The sequence below is a fragment of the Melanaphis sacchari genome, unplaced genomic scaffold, assembly GCF_002803265.2.
Source record: "Melanaphis sacchari strain LSU unplaced genomic scaffold, SCAv2.0 Contig40_pilon_pilon, whole genome shotgun sequence".
In the NCBI taxonomy this organism is placed as follows: domain Eukaryota; kingdom Metazoa; phylum Arthropoda; class Insecta; order Hemiptera; family Aphididae; genus Melanaphis; species Melanaphis sacchari.
The window spans coordinates 2558142-2579143 of record NW_020271264.1 but is presented as its reverse complement, the minus strand read 5'-3'; the positions used below and the strand labels follow the sequence as shown (position 1 = coordinate 2579143).

The following is a 21002-nucleotide window of genomic DNA, read 5'->3' as shown; positions in this document are numbered from 1 at the left end:
TCACTGATCAGTCATTTATAAATAGACTAAACTTTTGGCGATGGCATAGAGATTTGGAAATGAGGCACAAATTGCTTATTACTGCAGTATATGATGTAAGAATGAAAGATAAGATATTATAAGATAAATAATAGTAGTCTTATGTATTATATTTTATCAAATTTACTATTAGGTGCCAACTATATAAGTTCATTTGTACGTTTAATTATGTTATTTTGATTTGAAAAATCGCATTAAATTATAATCATTTGTTATCTTCGTAGATTATTTACTTTGTCTATCTTCTTATGTCAAACTATAATACGATATTTATGATTGAAAAATTCCAATAACTAACTAACTTACTTGTATATTATTGAACATATTTTGTTGTAACGTCCAAAAATTTTGGTTAAAAATATCCTGATAAATTATTTCTCGTCCATAAATCGAAGTTTTTAGATCTTATAGTATACATGAACCAGCAATTAATTTTTAATCACCCTAATAGCTTTTGTTATTTATAAGTAACGTGTAATATGCCTATCAAAACAAATAGAATTTAAACAATTAATTAGAGCATACTCATTACACAATATAGTATGTTTTAATAACTATGACGTAATTTATATCACTTTATATCTGTTGTATAGGTACAGTTTAAAATGTTGCCGAGTATATGATGTGTAATTTTACTTACCCTATTTTACAGATAATAATTGATAGGTACTTAACAAATTACCAACATTTATAAAATATCACATAAAAAACCGTCAGTACATTTTAATGTGGCGATTATAAATCTCTAACATTGAATTAACGTTTTAAAATATTTTATGATGGAATACCTAATATTAACTATCGTCTATAGTACTGAATAATAATTTTAAACTTATGCAGCCATTTTTAATTTTAGAGATTATGATAGTAATGGTCACTCGTAAAGTCAGTATGGGTGTATTGAATAAATCAGATGATAGCATATTTTATATACACATATAATGTCGGATCGCCGTCAAACGAAATTGTGTTAAATGCGCTTCTACTACGTATTGGTTTCTATAAAACTTAATCACATAATCGGTCTGAACTTTAAACCGATATTTTAAATAGATTACACAGAGTGTATACCTAATTATTATTCTCATAATATGTACCAATTCTTAGAGTGTACCGTACCGATTTATTTACATGATCTTTTTTGACCGCGCAATTTTATAATATGTGATGGTTGATATTATAACTCTCGTGTTTAATCCTATCTATGTAAAATGTGTGTTATACTGTTCAATGGTATTATTACGTTATGTGTGTTATGGACTTATTCTAAAATTGAACTTAATGTAAATAAAAAAAAAAAGACTTGTTCATACACTAATGTATCACACTAACCACAAGTGGATATTTGAGGTATTATCACTGAGTGATAGAAAAACCTTTTCTACATTACACATCATAGTAAAATATTTCATTAACTTAAACTAGTCTAAAAAAAAAGGTTAATCAGAAATAAATAAACAAAATCTTACCTATATTTAAAAGCACCATCATAACTCGGAACACAAAAATAAATACAACCACATAATGAATTAAATTTAACCTATTAAATTAAGATAATGGAGTACATTTTTAATGATATTTAATGTATATATTATACAAGTATAAAAAAAACTCTGTAAAATTCAAATAAGAATTAAAATTATATTATTTTTTCAAATTTCTTCAGCAATTTATAACTCAAGGATTCAAAATGAAAATATATTCAACTAATACCTAGGTATAGGTAGCAACTAGCGTCCTCGCGGTGGTTGAAGGAGTGTTATCAATACAATAAATTGTTTTCTTGCATATATTATTTTATAGAAACTTCGGATTTTCTATCTCAGAAAATCTCAATAATTATTTTTACTGCCAAGTACAAATTATTAAACGAAATGATAAACAAATTAATAATAAAATTAAACATAAGAAATTACACTTTACCATTAAATAAAATTGTATAATAATTTCAAATATTGTCATTTTTATAAGATATTGTTGTTGGCTTTTCATCCAGTAATTAAGTATATCATTTACTATAGGCGACAAAAATGTCACACACCGTGTTGGTTAAAATAATCACTACTAAACACTGTCACTAAGTCATAGTGACGTTGACTAACGACTGCAGGTACTACATATTGTACTCATAATTTATAAATACTTATTAGTACTTACTACTTAGGTACTATTCAATTTAAAATTTTAAAAAATATCTATACTATAAATTAGAAATATTTTCATACTTGAATTCATAATACGTACGTCTAGATTGTTAATAATTAAATTGGTGCCCATCATGATTTTGAGTATATAATTTATATAAGTTAAAAGTTTTAACTGTAAGTGGATTAGGCACTAACTTTCTCATAAATTCATAAATATTGAATATGAACAGTATAAATATGTTGTAGGTGGTATTTTGAACTGTTTAGTGTTTATATTATTATTACACAATTATTCTGAAACTTACATTTTTGTAAAAAAGAAATCAATATTTTATTCATTTAGGTACTTGATATTAAAGTATTAAGTGAAGTATTTTAAATGGTATTCCTTATTTTTACAATTTATCATTCTGTATAGCAAAATATGGTTATAGGTATACAACATGGATAATTTAAATTAAATACTAATCAAATTATTTTAGTTTAGACTGAGGTAACAGATAAAATTAATATATAAATAGATAAATGTTAAATTTAATACCTTCTACCATCTTTATTCTTTCAACTATAACTTTTTTTTTTATTTGCAATACACTATCTATAACCACGGGGCACAATAAGTATTTGTGGTAGGGAAGAAATACGTAGGTACTTATTTAATTATTAAACACGTTATGATAATACAATTATAACTTAAAATAAAATATAAATGCTATAATAATTACATTTAATAAACCATTTATAGCCAGTGCTTGATTTAGAAAAAAAATAGAAGGGAGGGACTCATCGGATGTTTGATAAACGAGCGTTCCACACAAAATTAACCGTCACATTACCGTGGGGGCAAATAGAAGGGGTACGCTAAAAAAAAATTTAAAAAAGAAGGGGGACTCCGTCCCCCCACGTCCCCCCAAATCAAGCACTGTTTATAGCTTTAAGTTATATCAATGTATTAATTAAAATATAATGTTGATTGATAAAGTTGTACTTTGAACTTTAAGTTGAGTTAACATTTTAAAAATATTACTACTATATTATAACTATATAATAAAAATCATATAAAAAAAAAAAAATGTCTAAACATTCATAGTTAAAATATGTAGTTTTTAGTATTGACATAAAAAATTATTTTTAGATATTTCGCATAAAAATCTTATTTTAACATTATTAAGAACCAAAAGGTAAAATTAGTTACTAATTAATCAGTAAGGACCTATGTAGGTAGTAATAACTAAATAAGTAAAAGTTATTATCGCTTGACATAATATGTATATACTTTTTTCTAAGATCGTAATCACATCGCATGGGTGAACTTAAGTTTTAAGTTATTATAAGCTATGTAAAACAAATTATTGAGAAAAATTTCATAATTATTTTAACTCATTTTAATTTTAATTTTAATTAAATATTGAAATATTATTATTATTATCATAAGTTAAAAATGTTAAAATAGTTACTACATATAGAAAGTTTTTAATGTTTTTTTAAGATAAATTATAGATTACTATACTTAAGAAAAATAAAAATTCATAGGTATGAATACGGTCATTAGAATAATATTGTTCTTCATAATTTTTACAATTTAATTATAATTTGTATTATGTAAAAATGTAATAGCTTAAATTTTAAAATAACTGTTATCCTAAGATCTAAGCTGTTATCAGTATCACTTCCAGATAATATTCTGTCTGCACTCTGCAGTTCATTTAAATGCAAATTGAATGTTGAATTCAAAATCATGATTAAATGTCTATACAGAGCTTCTAGCCTTATCAAAATTGTTAACAAATAAATTTATATCCCTCTTTAACATATTTTTAGAAGTATAAATTGTATACATCAAAATCATAATGATTATCCAAATTTCCAAATTTCGAGAAACCAAAACTATGATATTTTATGTTATCAATATTCAGCAATAGTTTCCATCTACGGCCTTAGTCTTTACTAACTTGCAGTAAATAAACATTAATTTGATAAAAGAGTAATAATTTTAAGAGTAAATAATTAGATCCTACAAATTATTAGTTATTACTATTTTGTCAATCATCACATATTCACATACAATACGTGTCTTTGTTAGTTGTTCCGTTTGGTAAAAGATATAAAAATAGATATGAAACGTAAAACGTAAATTATATAATAATATATTACTATTATTACTTATTAGATACTTATTTACTGATTAATGACGTAAATAATTATTTGTCTTTGAATGTTGATAATTATAGTTGAAGGGAAATGTAGAGGACAATGTCTTGTACATTTTTAATATGATACTATAGGGGAATTAAGTCTCCCAAGATATTTGGGCTATTTGTACCTATGACGAAACTATTTACATTATTATCATGCTAATTTTAATTGTATTTTATAATTTATTGAAAATTTTTGTGATGTATAATATACAATATACACATTGTGCTATGTTTAGTAATAAATATAACTAACAAAATAATAAATTTGTTTTATGTAAGAATGGGAAAATACATTATACTAAACTTAAATGTCTATTAATAATACACCTCCAAATAATAGCGTTACGTAACAATTGCTAAAAACTTGGACCTATTTGTTATGTGTAATGTATATTGTATTTTATAAAACTAAAAATTATAATTGTGATTTTTTACGACATAAATTTTGCGTAGTGGTCTTCAAAGAATTTCAATTTTTTATTCAGCACTCGAGTAAAATAAAAATTTAGACACCACTGATGACCTGGTATATATTTTATATCATATAATTATTAGTCTATATTTTTTTTATAAGTGTTTGAAATTATAGTTAAGAAAACATTATGATACAGTATCGTAGAGTTAAGAAAGAATCCGAATATATTGATTATTAATATAATTATGAGCATATTTATTGTTGTTGTAATAACGTGTTAATGTGTAATAATACTGTACTGCACGTGTAAACGTGTAACTCTGTGTTCTATAATAATTTATTGAAAGTGTACCTGTGTTTAGATAATTATTGATAAATATACCAGGTAAGGTATACCTTTACAACAATATTCAATTATCTCAATAATATTATCCCCATCACCGACAGTAAAATATCGTATTTATCTGTTATCGTGTCTTTTATCTTGATTTTTTTTATTTATGAACAATTAAAATAGGTACTCAGAGTAACAAAATTAAAAACTATAAACGTTTATTTTTATATTAATTATAAAGTTAACACGTGTACCTATAATATTTTAAAAACTATTTCTTTAAACGCTGCGCTGTACTTCATAATTACTAATATACTTTGTAAGAATGTAAACGTAACCTGGGGGTAATCAATTAAATATAAGATACCTATTAGGAAAGTCATGTGACCTGTAGATTTAATTACCGTAACCGGTAGTAAGTAGACATAAGGATCTTAAATGTATTTAAATAAACAAGACTCAATTATCCAGTTATTATTATTGGTTTTATTGTCTACTAAATACTCACAAACAAATAATATTATTTACGTATGTGACTTCAATTTTATAGCAATTAGTAGCTATATCGTAGTCATACGGAGCTCGGTAGCCTGTAAAATAATGTGTTGATATTTAGTATGTTATGTACAGCGAACTATTGTTTTCACATGGCGCTTGTTGGAAATAAGCCTTACAGTTAATCATTTTTGAATAATATTATGTTATTTAATCGGTCAACACTTAATTGTATTGTGTCTCTAATGAAGAGTTTATACAAGGTTAGTGATATAATTTACATAATTATTATAAGATCATTTTACTTTTATAGGTTATAATATAATGTACTTAAGTTTCAAAGTATATATTATATTTAATAGAGGATTTTCGTCATTTTTTATTTCTATAGTACCTATAATAAATAATAATAATAATATACATATAAGTGTTGAGTTGCAGGTTAACGATGAATTGCATATTAGAGCTTCAAGTTCCTCATCATATTTTTGCCACTGATTGAACTACCTTAAACTTTATGCATACGCTGCCACTGCAATATAATTATTTTATTTTGTCTTAGTAAGTAGAACAAGAGGAAGTAATAGAATATTTGAGTAATATATACTCACATTATAATTTATTTATCATAATTAAAATAAGTATCTTTATAAATTATTTAAATAATATTCATATAAATGTATATTTCCTAAACAACTTTGGCTATGGTTTGAACTTTTTATATTTTACAATACGCAGTTAATCCCACGAAATAATTGTTTCCGGATTCATTTAATGTTATTCCAATGATATCATGCGATGGTATGTAGCGTAGGAAGATTTTAAATTCGATTTCGCCTCTCAGACCAACAATTACGGGTCAGACGTTAGTTCAAATAATGAGAAAGTAATACATAATATAATGTTTACATTTTACTGTTCATCATATTGCTCATTTAAGAGGCACTAAAAGTATTTTTTCAAAAAGAGATGTTCCCAGAGCTACAAATCTATTATTTTCATCTTTTAAAAAAAGTTGTTATGTACAATAAATTGTGATACAAAAATAGTTACATAAAAGTTTTAAATTAGAATTATATGCTTCTATAGAAATTATTAAACTAAATTTACAATCATCATACCACAAAAATAAAAAAATTAAAAATTAATGAAATAATATATATAATGATTAATTTGATAAGTTTCAAAGGGAGGAGGTAGATCCGGGCCGGGTGTCCTCCAACTTAAGTGCCCCACCGGTACATCGTACATGTATATAATTATTACTAATTAATGCACTTTCATGGCTTCAAATGTAATTGTGTCATTGAAACATAATATTCAACTTGTACTACTATAGTAAGTAGTAACAAGTAATTACTACTATAATTATTGTATGGCTAGCGTGTTACCAACATTTTCAGTAAATGCATCATAAGACTGCACGAACAATAACACAAAATATAGTATAATACAATATGCGAATTCCCATTAGTGAAAAGACTTATCCAAAGTAGGGTAATTTATTAGTGTTGTTGCTTAAACCTGTGGTAGGCAATGTAACCACATAAGTCACAATAATCATCACGATTCATTAATTAATAATTCAGATTTAAGATAATTCAACAACAACAGTTTATGTAGATTGTAGGTACCTACTGATGAACGAGAGCAAATTTATGTGCAACCATGCATTCAGCGAATATATTTAATATTAAATAATAAATTAGGACTTTTAAACAGTGGTCAGCGGTCTAATTGGTTCGACTAAATTATTAAAATGTTTCAGGAAAACAATAATGTAACGCTTGCGTGTCATATAGTTGTTTGTTAATTGTTTTAATATTTACATGCGACAACGCTGGTGATAAAAAGCGGTTTAATTATCACGCCTCTCGTCATTCTTTTTGTTTGTAATTTGTTTATCGTCACTGATCTGACCTCCGTCTTCGTGAACACGCTCGTTTAGTTTTTAATTAGTACTATTAGTAGGTTATCTCCGATAAATATTTTAATATAGAGATTTCATGTTTCATAGCTGCAGGGATAGCCGAGCGCATACTTAAACACAACACGCATCTCAGCCATCACGCAAGACGTTAAAACTTACAAAAAAGAAAGGCATGGTTATAGTTATTAATTATTATAATTGGAAGCATTTTTGAAACAAACATTTCCTGTTTAGAAAAGCTCATGTTTCGTCAAATAGTCAGTTTTCAAACTTACCTATTTTTTACTTGAAAGAAGAAGTATTTATGCAGGTCATATAGGATTCCGATCCATTGAAAAAATTTAAACAATAAAATAATATGGCAATATTTACCTTGAAATTAATTTGTTCATGATTTAATTTTGTGTTTTATTCGCGGTAACTATGTAACTTACTAATTTCACAAATTGAAACTATTCACAGTGCCGATAGTATTTTTTATGTTACAAATTTTTCATTATGATTTGTGGTGTTGGCACAAAATATGTTTTCGCCTACAAATATAGATGCAACTTGAACAATATTTTAGGGGTACACAAAAAGTGAAGAGCTCACAGACCCACAACCCTTACTCCCTTAGTCTTTATATTCTATTTATAATAATAATAATTTTTAATATATATTTATGTAATTTATTTTAATACCGGTAATAAAATTACAGGTTAAGAAAATAAAACAATCAAAACTATTTTTAAATAATTTTTTTTGAATGCAAATTATATTTATCTAAAATTTGTTCACTTTTTAAACTATATTAGTGTAGTAGAAAATATTTAATTAATGATAATATTTATTTTAAAATATAGTTAAATTATAATAGAAAAATGTTTTCATTTTTGGAGTGCACAAGTCTCCTGCGCACCTCCATAATTGCGTCAATTGTTCGGTGCAACTGAAATACATTTTAAAATATATCTAACATTTTTTAATTTTCTTTTTTTTTTTTTTTACTTGCTATTTCTGTTTTAATTGACATAAGCTCGAATTTTTGCTCCTTAACAAGTAGCTCCAACATCTTCCCTTTATTACGATTATGATGTACATAACTTTCAAAAGGTGGAGAGAGTAAACCTCACAGGACTCGAAGGTAATGAAAAAACCCCAAAACCTTTATTCATTATACACATAATTTGTGAGTCTGTTATGTGGTTTTCAAACATTGATAATAGAAAGTTTCTTATTACAGTTCAAAGGTTGCTGTTTTTATGACAATATTTGATTTAAATAGGAAAGTATAGGTAATAAACTTAGATAGATAAGTGTTGGTACCTTGTACCTATTACATAATAATAACATATAGAATCGATGTTTTGGCAGACAAAAATTCTGAATAGATGTTACAAAAGTATTGTTGATAATCGAATATGTCATGCCAAACGATATATAACAACGAATCATTCGTCATCGGTGTCATAGAGATGATAAATATGTTTTGGCACGATGACGTAGAACAATTTTAATTTGAAGCAAAGGTGGCTGGCGAGTGTGCACTGTGAAATAGCAGTGAGTCGTAGACGCTCATTCTCATAAGTTAATAGTAAAGTTAATTTAGGTACTTTAATATTATACAGGCGATTGGATATTCAGGGTGTGCGACAGGCGACGGCACACCCTTGTAACCCCTCCCGACAAGCTTAGAGTGGCATACCTGAGGTGAATGTGAAAATAACCTAACGATTATAAATATATAATATATTATACTACTAAACAAATTATTATTTTTAATATTCGGTACCTTCTACCAACTAATAACTATCGATTTTAATTCTATTAACCTATCGTTCACTTAGTCAGTGGCTCAGTAGAAACTGAGTCTCGAAGGTAATAATTGCAGATCGCAATTCGTCACTACCACAAACGATGTTGGTCTGCTCGCGAAAACCATAATTATATTCGCTCGGGGTCACACTGTTTCCATGTGTTTTCTCCATTAATTTTTTCCCTACGGTTTTGATAAAAACAATAAATTATCTTTCTACTATCGAAAATACATGTTTTTGTCTTTTTCGATTCACCGCTCCCGTCTGTGAAATTTATGCATTTTATTTCGTTTTTTACCTGTTTTTAACCTACAGTCAAAATTTCGCCATTAAACGGAATCCAGTTAGGGTGGTGTTCCACTTCTAAGGTAAGCAAAATACGTTCAGATAATGATTTTTACTAGCAGTAGATATGGACTATTTGTGAATATCGCTATTTTACTGTTTGTTTCCAGAGAGGGTCTGTGTAGGCTGTAAGAGAAGTGAATGTTGGAAAATCATATATGTTTACATTTAATTCAATATATTTTAACATACCTGTTTTCTGCCTATACCCTCTGAAATTATTAAAAACACAAATATCGCTGATCATCTTATTCGTTCACTCACTTCAAAAAACCAATTCACCATAATGCTAAATTATGTTTTATATTACAATGATAAAATGTATAAATGTATTTGTATAACTAAACCCAATTTTAGTGCTTTAGTTCTAACTGTACACAATGATATTAATGAAATAATGATTTGCAGTCATGGAATCAAATAGATTACATTATCAGAGAGCTTCATAGTCTAGAATAATATACATTCTAATATGAAAAAATAATTTTAAATTAAGTATTTAAAGAGAAATATGAATTTTGGGATGAACCCTTGGTAGTATCTGGGGGTTGTAGATAGAAAAATACTATAAAATTCTTCTCAATTTGTATCAATGTATAATATCATTACTTGATTTATTATGTTAACAGATAGATATCCTTCAAAAAGAGAGATGAGATAATTGTACTTTCATTATAATAGGTACTTTAGAATTAATATTATTCATTCATCACTAGATGTGTGATATTTTGACATACAATGCTGAACATATCCTTGTTTAATACAAGTTAAATTTTATTTAAATTTCAAGTTTTCTGTTATATTTGTATATATTATTTAATTTAATATCTAACTTTTCTACCAAACAAAATCTGTTAAAATATCTTAGGACTTTTGGATTAACAATTTAAATTGTTATCCTTCTGTAAGCGTTTAAATAGGAAGTATATAAATATTTATGTATATTTAAACTTTGTTAACTGGTACCTACCATTAGAAGTTATTAGTGAACAAATATTCTTATTAAGTCGTAATCAATCAACAATTTAGATTTAAATTAATTTATTATAAACTAGTTTTGTTTTTAATACAAAGATATAATTACCGATTTAAGGTATTTAAATTCTGATGATGTTATATCGTTAAATACATATTTGTAAAATGTTCAAGGTCAATTTAATGAAACTTATTTAAGAATCCTTTGTGTTATGGATTTGAATGTTTTGAGTGTTAACTTAGATTATATAGTGAGGACGATATGTATAGGAAAATGCGTATAATTTTTATTATTACTCATTTTATGATACTGTAATCTTTTAAAATTGCTCTTGTACATTACCTATATCTATTATTACACCTAAATAATTCAAAAGATATTCAGTAGTATAAATAAGTCTATAGGATGACCATCTAGTGAACAATTATTATAACATAAAATTTTAAAAAATATTTTAGAATTTTAGCTAATCTTTATTAATTGTACTAATCATTTAAATGTCAAGTGTATTGTTATCTATGACAGTCATTGAAACACGTGATTAAATTTTATTTGTTGAAATAATTATTAGTTTTAAGAACAATTTAATTAAAATTAAGATTTTTAAAATTATTCTTGTATAAATCAAAAATTTAAATAAACAACATTTAAAAGGTAAATTAATAAATATTTTTAACATATTTGAAATTATTAAATGTTCAATCTAAATTTTAAAAATGGTGTTTTACAATTTATACAATTAAATTATGCCCTTTGATCTTTATTTGTATGAGCTGATAAGATAAATTTGTCTGATACATCAAAATTGTTTTCATTAGTAGCTTTCATTCTTTAGCTTATAGCTCTCAGTGCCACATGTTTCAATTACATTCATTTGGTTATTTTTTATATATTATGCAAATAATAGTATTTTTCAAAACACCAGGGTAGGTTATTAAGAAATATATTTATATTTGAGGTTTTCATACATTTTTTTTTTTTTAATGTTTATGTGTTGTTAAAATATTTAAAAAAAATTAATTTTCAGGGACAGCGTCAGCTGGTAAAGTGGTGTGCAACAGGAAACGCTTGGCGTACAGTGAATTGGCAATCTGGACTAAACGTAGATCCACCGTGGCGTTGCTGACATTGTGATTGAGCGTTACACTGTTGAATAAAATATCACTACAAAGCTGCCTCGTAAGTAATATATTTACTAGTAGTTAAATAAAAATGAAGTAGTTTATTCTTTAAAAATTTAATAAAAATATTTTTTTTAAAGATTAATAAAAATATCAATTTATTAGAAATTAAATAATTTTAAAATAAATAGTATCATTTCTTATAAAATAAATGTAATTATTAATTTTTAAATTAAATTAATGTTAGGTATATAGCAATTAATTTAATTTTGCTAATATAATTCGTATACTATTCTTATACTATTCATATTTATTTGTTATAAAATAATAACATAAATTATTTGCTTGCGTAATATTTTTTTTAGTACCTATGATTAACACTTTTATTTAGTTATATGATATAAAAAACTACAAAATGATTAAATACGTTTTTTATTTTATATCTAATTATAATTTGAATTATTAAATAATTTTTAAGTGCTTAAAATAAAATATATGATGTTATTTACCTACAAAGTGGAAGTATAAATTATTTTTAAACAGTTGAAATTTTTGTGATTGAGAATTTAATTTTATCCTATTAAATATAATTATTGTTCTTCCCCTATACATCATACAAATCTAGTTATTCTATAATATTTATTATATAATGTATTGTTTAGACGTCAATGATAATTGCGTTATAATTAAGTATCTTAGTATGACTTAGTAGAGATAAAAGTAATTAGTATTCATAAGTAATATATCTCTTTACTATTTAATTTTTTAGATAAAATAGCATTAGGTGTTTAAAGAAGTAAATAAAATATTTGATAGCTAACTGTTATCTAATTTGCACTTTAAACTTTTTTATAATGTTATCATTGAATTTCAAAAAAAAATTAAATTAATATCATAATTGTTTATAAATTACTTATTAAGGGCTTAAAACAATTGTTAAGAGGACGTCGTACCCGCATATGTTATCTCCGTCTTACAAATGCGTAACATAGCAAATATTACGTTCAGAAGATCACGGTTAACTCCTTTAAATTGAAAATTAGAGTGAATTGACCTCTTTTGAAGTTTAAAAGTGAGATTATTATCTAGGGCATCTCTTAGGCTTTTTATTATATTTTAATTTTAAAGCGAGTTATGTGTGTTTTAAGACGTGTAAGCAATTTACAATTTTAAAATACTCATAACTTGCTTTAAAATTAAAATATAATAAAAAGCCTATGAGATGCCCTAGATAATAATCTCACTTTTAAATTTCAAAAGAGGTCAATTCATTCTAATTTTCAAGCTGAAGGAGCTAAACGTGATCTTCTGAGAGTACTATTTGCCATGTTACGCATTTGTAAGACGGAGACAACTTATGCGGGTACGACGTCCTCTTAAATAAATATGTTAAATTTTAAAATGTTGGTAGTTATTATCATTTAAAATTTAAATTGTTTTAGAAATAAATAAATTATGTGATGAACGTAAATATTTATATGCATTTTATTTTATTTTTTAAATTAATTAAATCTTAAAAGTATTAATCCATTTAGCTTTTAAAAAAATAATATTAATCAAATTGTGGTATCGATTTTGTTTGTTTAAATATTTATATAATTTATATCGATAATATTTCTATATAATATTATATTTATTTATTTAATAAATTTATCTTATTTAAATAGAAGTGTTACTGATGAGTGGCTTCTTCCATTAACCTTTCATGCTATTTAATTCGCATATTAAGTATTCTTATGGCATTTTTTGTATAGATAGTTTATCTTAAAATAAAAATTAAAAAAAAAAATCCTACTAAATAACATTTTAAATGAAAATATTTTAGTGTTAATTTAATGTTTCTTTTTGTTTTCAGTTTACCTTTTCAATTCACTAACATTTTTGGTGATTAAATATAGTATCTAAGACACTAGTTGTATTGTACAAGCGAAACAAGCATGAGAATTTGTGGACTTGAAGAACAAATTCATGTCATTGATGATAAAGTGACTGTTGAGGAAATTATAAAGGATATAGTTAGAACAAAGGTTATTATTGATCATTTACATTCTATTAGTGATGTACTTAATGTTATTTAGTAACATATAATATTTTAAATATGTATATTTTTTTTTAGGAAATATCAGATCCATTTTATATATTTGATGTTGGTGATCTTGTGCATAAAGTAAGAATATGGCAGCAAAAGTTACCACGGGTAAAACCTTTTTATGGTAAGTTTTGATGAATATTTTCTTTTATTTAATTATGTAAATCTATAAGATAATATTTATAAAACTAGAGAACATCAGTAATATTATATAATACTCATGAGTATTATTAATTAATTAATTTCTATTTAGCAATGATTATTAATTGGACAATACTATTTTAGGTTAAATTTAGTTAGTTTTTATAAATTTTATTTGTGTTTTAATATTTCTAGAAGTAATATTCTGTTTGATGATCAAAATTTATTATAAATTATTGAAATAACAATTTTTGTTGATGTTATTGAACTAGTTGGTTAGCTCTTTTGATGTAGAATAATGAATTTATTTCAATTTATTTATCTTATTTCAATAAACTACTTGTGTTGTGTGTGTTCAATGATTTTAATCATTCATTTATATTAAGAGGAGGTATTCAGTTTAGTAACAATATCATGTATATTAAATTGTCATAGAAAGCCATTTAATAATAACTTATTAATTTGTTAACTGGTCATAAACTGTAAATATTCATTTCATTATGTTAAAACAATTCTCCTATTCAAAGATTCATCTAGGCACTATCATCATTTGTTTTTTAATTTAAATTTTTTAGTGTTTTAATATGGCAGTAATATTGTGCTTTGTTATTTGTTAGTGATTTAGTACTTATTTATTAAATGCACTGATAACTATTAAATTATATGGATATAATTATATAAATTTCTAATATACAGTGATACCTAACTGTATAAAATGCAATACAATAAATACTTTTATATATTTCCCTTATAGAAATTAATATCATATTTTCTTGTAAAACTGATCATAAAAAAAACATTTATTAAATATATCAGATTTAGGAGTTGTTTTTCGTTCAGATTTGTCATTTGGACTTCACATAGATTCAATATATATAAAAATAGAATCAAGAATCTTGAGTTTTTGAGGAAAATAACTAAGGATTTTCAAGACGAGAAGTACTTATTTGTTTTATACATAAGTTTTTCAAGTCGGTATTAGGATTTGGTTCTATTGTACGGGAAATTTTTTCAGGTCAGTTTCTGAAATTAGAAAAAATATCATTTTTATCACAGTAGGTATTTTGAAAAATTAAAATTATGGTGATAATATAATTTTCATTATTTATAGTATATTTTTACAAGTATTTGGAATTGCAGAAACTCCATTCTATCATCATAGGTAGCTTGAAAAATGTAAAACATAAGTTTATTTGTTTATTTATGTATATTATTTTTTATCATTCTTATAATTTTAGAGTAAAATTGTTATAAATTGCTTACATATTGTATAAGTTAAATGAATAAATAAAATGTTTGTTAATTAAGTATACTCTGTAGGCTAAATAATATAGATTGAACATACTAAAGGTAAAGATTATGTGAAATCTTTCTTTTTATTTTTTATTTAAAAAAAAAATATACAAAAAATTTGTATATAACTTAATATATTATTATGTTAGTATAATTAAAAATTTATTTGATCTAAACAGATAAAAGATATCTAGTTAAAAATATTTGAGATGAGATAATAGATGAATAATAAAAAAAAAAACTAGATAATAAATAATTTTGTGTACCTGTTATAATTGCTATTTACTTATCATAGCTTAAAAGTAAAATTTACTGGCTTAAGATCATTTTACTATTATTATTATTATTTTTTATACTATATAAATGTTATAAATAATATCTGAAACTAGTTACTGGACATGTAGTATAAAAGTAGTAGTAAAGTAAATTGGTTTTATATTTTAATGTTATTTATTTTTGCATTCAATTTTTAATGTTTTAACTTCTAAGAATTCAGTCTAAAAAGGTTAAAGTGCATAATTATTTAATTATTTAATGACATTTATTAAAATATAATATATACAAATAATATTTTAAAAACTTATATTATTAATTCTTATTATGTTATTATTGACATTTGAAATTTAATTTTGTAATATTTTACTTAAATATATATATACAATTAATTTTTTTAATTTTAGCCGTAAAATGCAACGACAATTCCCTTGTGTTAGAAACGTTAGCTGCATTTGGAATGAATTTCGATTGTGCTTCCAAAGTAAAGATATTTTTAAAAAATTGCATATATATATATATTCTATTGTTTTAATTACATTTTATCATTTAGGCCGAGATAAAAAAAGTTTTGGACTTGGGAGTGAATCCATCTCGTATAATATTCGCTAATCCAGCAAAAATGACCTCACATATTAAGTATGCTATGAGTCAATGTGTTGATCTGACAACTTTTGATAACGAACTTGAACTATACAAAATTAAATCTATTCACCCATCTTGCAAGTAAGTTAATAATAGGTAACTCAAGATACAAAGTTATTATTTTGTTGGTTGTTTTAGCTTGGTTATACGAATTCGTTGTGATGCAACTGAAACTCAGTGTCCACTTGGTATCAAATATGGCTGTGATCCTCTAACCGAAGCACCAGCATTAATGTCATTGGCCCGTGATTTGGGTTTGTCTGTTGTGGGAGTAAGTTTTCATGTTGGTTCAGGATGTAATGAACCAGCTGCCTTTCGAAGGGCAATTGCTGCTTCAGCAGCTATTTTCCGACTTGCTCAGCAGCTAGGCTTTATGAATATGTACTTGTTGAACATTGGTGGAGGATTTCCTGGAAATAAAAACACTTCTTTGGATAAAGTATGTGTTTTGTTGAAAAAGCAATTTAAGTTTTTATCTTACATTATTTTATTACTTATTTTTCAGATTGCAGATATAGTGAATGATGCACTTAATGAATGGTTCCCTCCAAACAATGGTGTGACTATCATAGCAGAACCGGGTCGATTTTTTGTGGCTTCAGCATTTACTCTCTCTACAAAAATTCACTCCATTAAAAAACGTTCAAATGATGAAAACCATATTATGTATTTTATTAATGATGGAGTGTATGGTTCTTTCAATAGTATTCTTTATGATCACTCAGTTGTTGTACCCAAACCTTTGAATGTAAGTTGAATAATATTGAATTGTTAATTGATCAGTTGTATAATAAACTTATGTTAACATTACTTTAGGATTATCCAATGAGTACAATAAGTCAAAGTTCTATCTGGGGACCTACTTGTGATGGTTTAGATCAAGTAGTTGATTTGGTAAATATGCCATTGATGAAAATGGGTGACTGGATTACTTTTGAGGACATGGGAGCTTATACAATACCTGTTGCTAGTACATTTAATGGATTTCCACTTCCCAAAGTCTTTGCCGTTGCGAATCGAAGAATTTGGTTTGTTTTAATGTTTTAATCTTGTAGAGTATTTATACTGTGAATAATATTTTGAATTATGTAACATATTTTTTTAGGCAAAAGTTGAAAAATTTAATGCCAATATCTGAAGACCATTTTACTACTGTGCCGATTGTTGCAACTATCAAAATGGTACGTTCAGAATCCAGTGATGATGATGAATGGGATGAAAATGATTTGGATTATACTCGTCAATATCCATGTCTTCATTTGAAGAATTCTTTTTCTTTGCCCGAAGCATGAGTTTTTGCTTGTATAATGAAATAACTTAGTCTTCATTTTATTATATTTAAAATTAGATGTAAGTTTTTGTTAGAATCAATTGAATTGAGTAAAGAGGCAGCTCCCTATAACTATTTATAAACATAATAAATTCTAATCCTTTTAATATATTCTTTACCATAGTTTAAGATTTGTTGTCCTTTTAATTATAATGATTTTATTTATTGGAGTGTTGCATTATGCAATATCTAATATTTAAAATACATTGTGACTATTTAACGTTGACATTTGTGTTACTAACAACTAGTATTAGACAACTGGCCATCTATTGTTTGTTATTTAACAAATATAGAAAGATTGTGGTAACTGAATATTTATTTGTCATACATTTCACATGATTTTATAAATATTCCTTCTGTACATAACATCATATTATTTATATATATTTATATATATATATATATTTATTTATATGATAAAGATTATCTGATAAGTCCAGTTTATCATAGGTCCAGCTGAGGACCTACTTGTAATGGTTTAAAACAAGTATAATATATATTTATTATTTTACTAAGGTCTGAACTAGAGTATTGCTGTAGACTATTTTGGCATTGCAACAAATCAATTTTTTTTTTTAATGTTGTAGTTGAGTATTTATTATTATTGTCTAGTAATATCTATTTTTTTTTCTGATCAGAATAAGTTTAAATTTATTTAGCATGGTGTGTAGAGTTTACTTAATTGTCTTTATTTTAAAATAAACTCAACTATTTTAAAATTAGATATGAGGTTTGGTGAACCACTATAGGTATTAAATTAACCACTCATGAATAAAAAAAACTGAAACTTGCTTTGCTATTTAGTAAGTTTTGAGTGTACCTTGTTATTAAGTAAGACTGCTGTAACGGATGTGTTAAATTTGAATTAATTTTAAATAATTGTATATAATAAAAGATTCTAAGTGGAGACATACCGTCCATGCTAGGATGGGGCTTAAATAGTTTAAAATTAAAAGACTACATCTATAGAACCATGATTTATCGTTGACCTTGACCACGTTGTATGTTTGTAGTTAGTACTCCAATATTTCAAAAGTTATACCTTGTAACATCGTATATTGTGTGTCATGTTATGTGTATACTGTATAGGGTCATTATTTTGGCGGTCGCATGTCAATTAGTTTCCATTTCACCAAATTTATTTTCCGAGTAACTTAATATAACATAAAAAAACTACACGTTATTTATATGCATTTACTTGTAGTATGTATTTATACGAAATTGCATACGCCATTATTGGGTAGGTACCTTTTATAAAATGTTATATAAAAATTCAATAATTACATATAAATAATCATGTTAAATAATTTAAATTATGTAGTTAAAATTATTCGTTGTGTTTAATTGAATCACCAATATTATTTAAATAATGAATCCATTTAATCTGTGGATATTCGCTTGTCACTCTCCTTAAGGCAGCAAAATTTTTGTTCAAGCTTAATGTATGTATTGTATATTTTTTTAACTTGTCTTCCATGTTGGAGAAGTTTTATGTCATCCTCAATTTTGGCATGTTTTCTTCGTAATATGACTGCACATGTAAATATACAAAACTGATTTCGAACAGCTATTTTATTTATTGCATAATGCCTTTTATATCGCTGGTTGTCTGCCCATCTGTATTTTTCCAGTGATTTCAAATAAATGGACTAAATCTAGATATTAAATTGTCTAACCATGTTTCAACAAAATAATTTAAAAATTCTTCTACACTTTAATTAGTTATAGGGTTTTTCAAATTTAATTATTAGTCATAAATTATCTAATTGTTCTTTAGGAACTAGAGGTAAAGTTGAAAGTCTACATGAACCAAAGTTTTAATTGGATCATCTCCCGAAGACCAACATCAACAACTATCTTATAAAGTATAAATTTTCAAAGTATACTGTAAAATGGCTTACATTTTTGTGCATAGATATCATTAATCCACAACCACGTGTTAAAAGAAAAATAATTTGAGAATTATGCGGCGAAATTTCACAGCGGTTAAATAAAACGGTGACGAAATGGGATACGATTGGTATGTCATACCCATAATATTATGTTTTCTACGTCTCGTTGAGCTGTTATAAAAGTTAAAATTTATAGGTAATGATAAACCATAATGCGTCTAATATAATATGTATAAAGATAATGCATAATTTTTATTTACAAATGTATGCGTGACAAATGATATTTCCAACTTTTAAAATTTTTTAATTTATTAATATATTAAATAATATACAACATTATAACATTTTAACCCTTCTATCTCAAACATGCATAAAATTTTACTATGATAAAAAAACTTGAATGTTTTAAATTTTGACACTCCTAATAAAAAAAACTCAAATTATACCACTAAATTAGTTATAAAGTCGATTGTCTAGCGTTTGACTGTGGTTTTAAATTCTTTCATATGCAATAAGACAATTAATTATTTAATGATAATATTGGATATAAGTTTATGGTTTTTATGATACTATTTACTTAGCCTTGATTTATAATTTTCCCAATTAATAATAGAAAAATGTCTTGTTACAAATTTAAAACTATTTTTTTGGTTCAAAAAAAAAAAAAAACTATCTTTTAATGAATAAAAAAATACAAATAAAAGTATTTAGAATACACATTTGAATACTTTTTTAAAAATGTATTTAAAATAGTATTCGACTACAAAAAAATTTTTTAAATATAGTTTTATTTGATTACATTTATTCAAATACTTTACAAGACAAGTTATAATCAATGATGCGATAAGATTATAATAATTTTATGTATAACGGAGCGGTCGTCAATGTTTCTCTGTGACCTAGTATACATATACTTCGAGCTTTATGACTAGTTTCCGGTCTAGACCAGCCTTCGTTATATTTTGATGAATACCCCATAGATAACATTCGTTTTTGTAAATAACGAGTTCAGACCATCTCGTCCTTAGCTCGAGGTGAGGAATTGTTATTAACATTTTTTATTCAATTATATAATATCTTCCTAGTCATACTATTTTGAATAGTATGCTTGTGTTCATAACTCATAACTCATAAGCTAATTAAATTTCCTTGTGTGTATATTTTTCCAGCTCTTATCTCAACAATGTACCGTTATGGAATAAATGTAAGGGAGATAGCGAATAGCCGAAGTACCTAGTATACTTTTCTGGAAATTTGTTTTTGACGTAAGTACGTTAAATTGACTATATTGATAAATTAAGGATGTTTTTTGAAGGGATTTTGTCGATTAGGGCTGATTTTATATGAGTACCTAAGTGTTATTGGCTTTGGGCGGGATGATAGAATGCCTTACTATATCTAACAAAATTATACAATCACTAGGCCATCGAGGATAATACATTTATATCCAGATCTCAAAGTAAATATCGATAGATTTAGTTGGGTAATGTTTATTTTTTTTAGACACAACTATTGTGATGAACATTAATTGGATGTATAG

The 21002-nt window shown here is 25.3% G+C and overlaps 1 protein-coding gene across 2 annotated transcripts; it reads left to right on the top strand.

Annotated features, from left to right (window-relative positions):
• The first annotated feature begins 9578 nt into the window (after positions 1-9578).
• LOC112597350 (ornithine decarboxylase 1-like) lies at positions 9579-17699 on the top strand. Of its 2 annotated transcripts, none has more exons than XM_025343365.1 (10): positions 9579-9725; positions 11706-11857; positions 13655-13826; positions 13916-14012; positions 16003-16079; positions 16149-16321; positions 16379-16679; positions 16746-16988; positions 17057-17268; positions 17346-17532. In XM_025343365.1, exons 3-10 carry the CDS (start codon positions 13737-13739, stop codon positions 17530-17532), a joined length of 1380 nt encoding a protein of 459 aa, XP_025199150.1. In that variant the 5' UTR covers positions 9579-9725; positions 11706-11857; positions 13655-13736. The 2 variants fall into 2 exon arrangements, with proteins under 2 accessions (XP_025199150.1, XP_025199151.1); XM_025343366.1 differs by lacking the exon at positions 9579-9725 and adding an exon at positions 11495-11604 and having other exon boundaries at positions 17346-17699.
• The last annotated feature ends 3303 nt before the right edge of the window (positions 17700-21002 follow it).

Bases quoted from the DNA above. Each gene is read 5' to 3' on its own strand.
- LOC112597350 (XM_025343366.1), top strand. From the start codon at position 13,737: ATGAGAATTTGTGGACTTGAAGAACAAATTCATGTCATTGATGATAAA. The intron at 16,080-16,148 runs GTAAAGATATTT...TTTATCATTTAG, and splicing joins ATTTCGATTGTGCTTCCAAA to GCCGAGATAAAAAAAGTTTT. The intron at 16,989-17,056 runs GTAAGTTGAATA...ACATTACTTTAG, and splicing joins TTGTACCCAAACCTTTGAAT to GATTATCCAATGAGTACAAT.